The sequence below is a fragment of the Pan troglodytes genome, chromosome 11 (assembly GCF_028858775.2).
Source record: "Pan troglodytes isolate AG18354 chromosome 11, NHGRI_mPanTro3-v2.0_pri, whole genome shotgun sequence".
Classification (NCBI taxonomy): Eukaryota; Metazoa; Chordata; class Mammalia; order Primates; family Hominidae; genus Pan; species Pan troglodytes.
In genome coordinates this window covers 101,151,339-101,160,298 of record NC_072409.2, presented here as the reverse complement: position 1 = coordinate 101,160,298, position 8,960 = coordinate 101,151,339, and the positions used below count along the sequence as shown (strand labels likewise).

General features: G+C 35.3%; 1 protein-coding gene across 3 annotated transcripts in view; it reads right to left on the bottom strand.

Moving 5' to 3' along the window:
* Window positions 1-4,648: 4,648 nt before the first annotated feature.
* Window positions 4,649-8,960, bottom strand: part of FREM1 (FRAS1 related extracellular matrix 1) — a 256,334-nt gene continuing 252,022 nt past the window's right edge. For all 3 annotated transcript variants that reach the window (XM_054657951.1, XM_009456318.4, XM_063787960.1), the window contains 2 exons: window positions 7,622-7,707; window positions 4,649-5,097 (listed from right to left, as the gene is read on the bottom strand). In XM_054657951.1, the coding sequence (XP_054513926.1) occupies window positions 4,898-5,097; window positions 7,622-7,707 (286 nt within the window). In that variant the 3' untranslated portion in view covers window positions 4,649-4,897. The remainder of the gene's footprint in view (window positions 5,098-7,621; window positions 7,708-8,960) is intronic.

Below are 8,960 nucleotides of genomic sequence, written 5' to 3'. Positions count from 1 at the left end.
GGAGGCAGAGGTTGCAGTGAGCCAGGACCACACCACTGCATTCCAGCCCGGGGCAACAAGAGCAAAACTCCATCTCAGAAAAACAAACAACAAACAAACACACAAACAAACAAAACTTTATTAGTACATAAATGTTTAGAATTATTATGTTCTCTTGATGTATTGACCTATTGACCCACTAACATTATGAAATAAGCTTCTTTGTTCTTGGCAATATTCTTTGCTTTAAAATTTGCTGTGTTTGGTATTAATCTATCCATTCCAGCTTTCTTTTGATGAGTTTTAGTATGGTATATCTTTTTCCATTCTTTTACTTTTAATGTGTTTATTTATGTTTAAAGTATGTTCCTTGCAGGCAGCATATAGCTGGATTCAAACTTTTTTTTTTTTTTTTCTGTAGGATAAGTTGAGATTGACTGCTTTTGGAAAGCAAAAATACACATGGGGATAGAAGCGAAAGGTGAACTCATACGTCATTGCTTGGAAAAAGTGTTGGGGGTTACCCTGAGGCCTTTAATGGAAGTGTTGGTTGATTTTTGTTCCTTTCTGTCTTAAGATAAACTAAACTTTATTGCCTAACAGAGTATAAGACCTATAAAAACTGCTCAAAATGAAGTTATATGTGTAAATTATGAGGATAGTATATTCATTTCCCGCAAGATCCTGTTCTAAAGGCTTGTAAAATTAATTTTGAGAAAATCATGGTGTTCTGCACACTACAGACATCCAGACACACTTTGCCATTAGTAATAGTCCCCCCGTGATTGATAGAGAGAAAGGAGAGGAAGATCAATAAAACAGTACCATAAATTTAAAATATGTCAAATCAGCATTTCGTTCCCTTTAACTAACTATATAAACAAATAAACAAAAACCCGGGTGAGACATGGGGCAAAGACGGAGTAATGTATCTTGGCTAAGCAAGAGAAACATATAGCTACATCAACCCATTTATAGCTTTTTAAAATAAAATTTATATGGTGATTTTAATCACATTTTTATTGAGATACACTTCACATAAAATTTACCATTTCAAACAGTATACTTCAGCGGTTTTTAGTATATCCACTGTTTCTGCAACAATTACCACTACAACTATTATAACTCCAGAATATTTCCATCATCTCAAAAAGAAACTCTGTACCTATTGGCAGTTAGTCCCAATCCTCCTTCCCCCCACCTGGAAATCACTAATCTATTTTCTGTCTTTATAGATTTGTCTATTCTGAACATTTCATATGAATGGAATCACAAAATATGTGACCCTTTGTGTCTGCCTTTTGCTTATGATAGTGTTTTCAAGTATATGGTGAATTTTATTATACTCATCATTCAAAGATGAGTATATTTTACTTGAATATAATAAAACTATCTGCTCAGAATGCTAATAGATATGTGGAATAATTAGAAGAGATTCAGCCTAAAATGTGGAAGACCTCAGTTCTAGTGCTGATTTCTTCACACAGTAACTTTCTCTGTTGTAACATAAGAGTATTAAATAAGATGATATCAAAGGTATCTCTCTTTAATTTCTGTTATTCTAGGAATCCCTAAAATACAGAGACATGTACTCATCATTTTGGAAAAAGTAGTTGTTACAAAATCAATTAACTAGATATAAGAACTTTAGTTCCTAACTTGATTCTGGAGACAGAAAATTTGGGACGGCTGCTATCAATAACACTTTGACCTGACTAAAAGTTAGGAAGTTAGTATCAGTTTCTTAATCAAGAAAGAAATATAACAAAATTCAGCCTGAGCTGTTTGTGTCTGTGTGTTTCCCTTCAATTAGGAAAAGGGATAATGTAATCACTGATTTCCACTGTGACTTCCTTCCTGATAAAAAGCTTGAGGTGTAAAAAGCTATTATAAATTTGCATATATATGCTATGCTTTTATACTTCTCTTTTTATCTTATTCCCTACAATAGCTCCAGTATCTGGAACAATGTCAGTTGCATGGTTGGCATGCCATGTTCAATATTTGTCAAATGAATGGTGGTTGGATGTATGGACACATGGAAGCGATACAACGAAAGGCTGGTCTGACCAATAAAGATAAAAAACATGTTGACTTTTCTCCTCCATCCCTTGCTAAATAGAATCACTAAAATCTAAAACCCATGTGCCCCCAGGAATAAGATAAAACGTTAAAAGCTTAAGGAAAGTGTCTCAGAACTTAAGACAAGTTTACTAATTTTGCTACAACACTAGATGTAGTACATTTAATATGCTGCTTTGTTGCAGAAATTAATCAGCACCAGTTTATGGTTTAAATTATACAGTACCATAATGTAAATTAAAATATGGGCATATCTTTTTGGTTGTATTAAAAATAAACAAAAACAGAAGTTAAATTAATGTCACCTGGTTCATTTTCACCACTTCTTGGAAGGAGATGAAATGATTATCATATGTTGCTTAAGTTTATTTTTAGCAAATAGATGCTATGTTTTTGTTAAAGACCAAACAATCAGAAGATTCTGAAAAGCTAGACACTATTGAGCTGGACTGATGCCCCTGGACACAGTGGGCCTTTTCCTGAGGTGGTATTGAAGTTTGGGGAGAAAAGCTGGGGACATTCAGGTCCTTCTTGACGCTTTCCTTCCTAGCTACCATCAGTTCCCATCCTCTTCTGTTCAATCCATCTCACCTCTCTCTCCTGTAATCTCTCATTCCCATTCTATCCATTACTCCAATTCCTTCCTTCCCACTCCCAGCAGAAACTATCAATCAAGGCAGAGGGAACCTTGGCAATCATTTACTTCTTTTCCCCCTGAGTCAAAGCTCAATTGTAAGAATAAAATGAAGGTTGTGATGAATACCGCCCATCACCAAAACTTGCCTGAATTTCTATTTTTATCTTCTTAAAATGACTTGGATTTTCTAATTTGATTAATGCTTTCATGATCAGGAATATTTTTAAATATTCTTGTAGCATTTCTAATTGTTATAAAAATCAAAACACTCTTTATGCTAACATTTGCAATTAGTTCAGTATCATTTATCATTTATATTGCAGAAATGTGTAATAAATCTGCCATGCTGACAAGGTTCTACACAGTTGACATAGTTCTAGATTTCCAGTTTTAGATGGTTTATATAGTTTTAGAGTTCCAGTGGAAGGAGTGGCCCTTGAATCCCTCATTTCCCAAACTTCTACTTCCTTCCTAGGACTTAACCCTTTAGGTAAACAACTATTTTTTCTTTAGCCCAAATCTCACATTTCCGTACTGCAAGACGCCTGTGGACCAGAAGGAATTTGACAGGAGCTGGTAAGAGGATAGGTGTGGCATCTTTTGGTTAAATGCCAGAAACTGCTTGTGTCTCACAGAGAACCTGTACATTATGCCAATCTGGAGCCCACCTGCGACATCTCAGGTAAGGACCCTCTGACACTATAATTATGTTTAGATTTAAGTAATAGACAGAATGTCTGGATCATATTCTAATATCTCTTTCTAAATGTTTCTATTAATTACAACCTTGATAAATGAACTGAAATAAAAAAAAGCTTGCCATGTTTTTATATCCCAGAAACTGAACTGACTTTCTTCAAGCAGTTTTAGTGTCTACAACACTCAAGGTATTTTTACAATAAAACCAGCACCAGAGCTCTAGCCTACTTGATAACCCCATTTTGATTCTGAAGTTACATTGGTGCTCATAGAGCAAGTGACATTTGGCACAACCATATTTCTCAGTGATTATGAAAAGAGAAAAACTTTAAATAAATGTTTCAGACATTCTAATTTCCTATAACTGTTAAACCTTGATTTCAGAAGGGAGTTCTGGTAACGCTGCAACATACTTCATTGTTACAAAAATGTTCCACTCACCTGAGATTATAAATTAATAAGGTACCTTTCCGTTAGAGAATCTAGTTAACATGGCATTTCTGCAAATATTAAAGATTTAAGGTGGCTCAAAATTCCTCAAAATCCTTTCCGAGAATGTAGGCTTTCAGGGGCTCTGTTTTCGGTATTATTTTTCTCTGTTCATCAGCACAGTTCATCAGGACATTTCTGAGAAAGCAGTATTTTTCTTCCATATGTCAACCATCATTCATATATACTCTTTATCCCAAGTGTCCCTGAGAAATGCGTGTCAGTACAATAAACACAGAGGAAGAGATTATGTTACTTGAAATTTCTCATGACTCTGTAAGCCTGGGGAAACCCAATCATTAGCTTTGGGATGGTACCATGCCAACATTCAAATTGGAAAGGGAGATCTGTTTCATGAATAGTGATGAGTAGAACTCTGAGTACAGCCAGCCCCCCGAATTCTTACCTGAACTACAGCTTTGTAGATGAGCCTCCACCTACAAGATTCTTTCATCTAAAGTCTTTCTTTTTCATCATAGAAAATTCTCTTTCTCAACCCCAGCCTCTAATCTTAGATTTCACATTTAAAGGGCTCCAAAGGGACAACTTTGCGGTTCAACTTTGGTTTAATGAACTAGTAGAGTTAGCTTCACTCAGACTAAAGTGGTAGGAGCACCTACGATACATATTTCAGAATAAATTCATTAGAGGTAATGGGACCAAAAAATTTTTTTTAAAAAATCCAAGGACTATGAGACTGGTGCTCCCTGAGATTTGGAATGGGGTAAGGGTGAGGGTCTTATGGAATAAACAAACCTTACACTTTATAATACTGCTGGCATTTATTTTAAAAGGTATTGAGATACAAAAATTGTATCTTATCTTGTAAAAAATATTTGTTTATCAATCTTTCTGGCACTATTAAAAATGTTCCATTTTCACTAGACAGAATCACAAAGGTATACCCACCCACTCAATCATAACAATTTGTTTTCTATGGAGCAATATTCACAGATCCTGTGAATAAATAGGTGACAAAATCCAGGTGGCCCCCTGTAGGGTCTGTTATATTTAGAGTTTTCTGGAACACACATAATTATGAGGTTTGGCTCTCCTACAATCTTTTGTTTGCCATTTCCCTTGTCTTTGAACCAAAACACAGCTCTTTCCAAGCTTGGAGCGTTGAGAGGGCCCTCTTCTCCCATTGGTGAAGGCAACAGGTTCACCACCGATCCACTCCCAGTGGCCAGCATGCACTTGGTCGTTCAAACCTAATGTGAACCAAAAGAATGTGCCAATTACTTTTATTGCATTTATACTTAGATATCATATCCAGCTGTTGCTCTAAGCTCAGTTATCACATGCAAGTGTGGGCCCAGGTTCTAAAACAAGGGATAGGAACTTGGAATACTCTAAGACACAAACGGTCAAACAAATCCCAGTCCAATTCTAGCTCTACCACTTACTTGCTAGATGAGCATCTTTGGGCAGGTTACTTAACCTCTCTGAGTTTCAGTTTCCTCATCTAAGGAACGGGAATAAAAATAGTACATCTAGGGTTGTTTTGAGGATTAAAAAAGATAATGCATGTAAAGCTCTTGGCATATATAAGTGTTTAATAAATGGCAGCTATTATTATTATTCATATCATCCTACATGCAGAACTCCTATCACAGGGAAACAGATATTCTCTTGCCTATTATTTTTCTTCCTCATTATTTAAATGTCCTGGTTTTCATATTTGAAAGTAGCTTACTATGTATTATTTTGAGTCTGGAGCTTAAGATGTTTCAATCTGCTACAATTCCAATAAAAAGCAGATTTTCTCGACTTGCCTCTCTACCTCCACTGGCAAATTTTGCAAATTACACTTTAATGTTGTAAAGCTTCTGTAATATTTTCTTAAGCATTCCCCTACTCACTCTCTTTCATAATAGAAATAAAAAAGAATAAAATGAGAAAGGAACTCCCTGCCATAGCATGATCCGACATTCCCCAAATCAAATTTGACCATGAAAACAGTCCTAGATACATAACATTTTACCTTCCCCCAACTGATTTTCAGTCCGTATTTTTGGGTGGAATGAAATGAAATACTTTTGGTTAGGAATGCCCTCCCTGAATTATTGATTAGTGACATTCTGCCTAAGCATATTGTGAGGACAGAGCCTTGCAGTGAGTCATTATGGATGTAGACAAAACTTATCCTCCAGCTTGTCTCTTAATACTCAGTTCATTTCAGAATTTAGGGACCCACTGAGTACTGCAGAAATAGTGAAAAGCCAAGAGAGGGAACTATTACAGTTCCCTCAAATACAACGCCTTTAAAGAGAAGTAGTGGGGATACTGACTTTGATGCGCCCTGAAAATTCTGTTTCTAAAGTGGTTTAAAAGATTTGTCATTTGGCCGGGTGCGGTGGCTCATGCCTGCAATTCCAGCATTTTGGGAGACCGAGGCAGGTTGATCACCTGAGGTCAGGAGTTCGAGACCAGCCTGGCCAACATGGTGAAACCCCGTCTCTACTAAAAATACAAAACTTAGCCAGGTGTGGTAGTGGGCACCTGTAATCCCAGCTACTCAGGTGGCTGAGGGAGGAGAATTGCTTGAACCCAGGGGGCGGAAGTTGCAGTGAGCCAAGATTGCACCACTCTACTCCAGCCTGGGCGACACAGTGAGATTCTGTCTCAAAAAAAAAAAAAAAAAAAAGATTTATTATTGTTAAAACTGTAGAAAATATTAAGACTTCAGAAAAGAGGGAATAAAATTAAAATCACCTATATTTATTATTATTATTATTTGAGACAGGGTCTTGCTCTGTTGCCTAGGCTGGAATGCAGTGGCACAATCACGGCTCACTGCAGCCTCAACTTCCTAGCCTCAAGCACTCCTTCCACCTCAGCCTCCCAAGTAGCTGGGACTACTATTAGCTACCACCATGCCTGGCTAATTTTTAAATTTTTCATAGAGACAAGGTCTCACTATGTTGCCTAGGCTCATCTCGAAATCCTGGGCTCAAGCAATCCTCCAGCCTTGGTCTCTCAAAGTTCTAGGATTACAGGCGTGAGCCACCATACCCAGCCTACCTATAATTCTTGACTGGAGGTAAGTCATTTCTAATTATTTGGAATATATATATATTCATATATATATGAATATATGTATATAGTCCAATATGTAAATATTATATATATTTATATATACAAATATAATATATATTTATATTTATACATACACCACATGCATATAATTGTTTTTATTCTAAATTATTTCATACTTTATATGGATGTGGACCGTGCATTTTCACTTTGCACCTTGCCATAAATGGAATACACTTTACATTTTATATGTAATATAATGTGCATCCAACATATATTTGTTAAATGAATTAATAAACGTAAGGCAATTTTTCATGTCTTTATTATTTAATGGCTTGCAAAAACATTAAATCTTACATATTCCTTCATGTGGCTGTACTATAATTTATTTAACCATTCTTTAGTTACAGCAATTTCTAATTTTTTGCTTTTAGAAATGTTATTGCATTGAATTCTCTTGCCTGTCAATCTGACCACATCCCTATTTATTTCTTTGGGATAGATGTCTAACAATGAAAGTAGTGTGTCAAAAAAAAGGTTCAAGATGAGTTTTAAAAGATAAATGGCTAGATCTATTGGTTGCCTATTATCGTAAACCACTATCGTTTAACCCATGGAAGGAAGTAGCAGGGTGGTGGTGCCTGTTTGTTTCATGTCCTTGCCTCCCTCCTCAGTGCAGCCTCCCTCCCAGATACTTGCCTATCCAAAAGGACTTTCTCTCACCAATGTCCCAGAGCCACCGCATGTGCTGCCTGGAGAATACAGTTACAAGGTTGCCCAGGTATCTACATGCAAATGAAAATGAGAGTATCAGCAACAAGCAGTTAACATTTCTGCGGATACGAAATGCATAACAGAAATAAAAGTAAGTTTAAAATACACAAAAAAGTACGTCTTTAAAAAGAACTTTCTAAGATTTTAATAGTGCAGTTTTATTTAAAAAGTATCTGCAGGGTGGGGGTAGGTGACATCAAAGAAAGTGATGGTTTATTATAATATCTGGGCTTTACAGCATAAAACATCGATAGGTTTTCAAACATAAACAGTAGGTTTCAAACATCTTTTTGGAAAATCAGCAACTGCCTACTTATAACAATTACTTATTTAATGACAAAATACTATTATTCTCATAAGTGTATTTCTAGCTGGTATAAATTTGGCAAATACCAAGTTAATTTGATGAGTAAGGTAACCCAAACTAACTATTTAGATAAAATTACTTCAGGTTTAAATTTGGAGCTTAGTGGGTTTAGCCAAATAAACACATTATTATGACTTCATTATACTCAATGAAATGAGTATAGCCCCAACTGTCAAACCTTCATATAATGCACAGAAATTAAAGTGCTTGTTTTTACAAACATATGTAAAATATTTTTCACAAAACAGAATTTTTTATAAATTATTTTTGCAGCTAACTGAGTTATTCCTAGAAGCGATATTTGATTGTGCCTAATTCCCCAGCAGTGCTCATTAAAACCTCTTTAAAAATGCTTTAAGTAAAAAGCCACTAAGTAATTCTTTCTTCTTTAAAAATAAAAAAACAGAAAGTTTCAAACAAGAAACAAATATATCATGTATACATGTATCATAACATTACATTGTACCCTACAATGTAATTTGTATTATTCGTCAATTAAACATAAAAATTAAATTTTAAAAAATAATTTTAAACACTTAAAAAATCAAACAAGGAAAAAAATTAAATCACCATGATCTTTTTGCCTGGTTAATATCCATTGATATGAAAAGAAAAGTAGGAAACAAAATTAGCAACACATTCAGTTAGATAGCTGTTAAATTTAATTTTATTTATTTTGCCTATGTCTTTTCAAAATTCAGATCTATTTCTCTGCTTTTCCAGACTAGATATGGTGAACATAATTTGTCTATTTTTAAAGGATTTCCCTCTACTAATAACAGTATATTGCTGCTGTCTGATGCAATGATGATTTCTAGGCCTTCTTAGATATATAAGGCTCTTTGCCCCTCCACTGAATGGCCTTAGACCGCTGGATTGGGTTTTGTGACTTGGCTC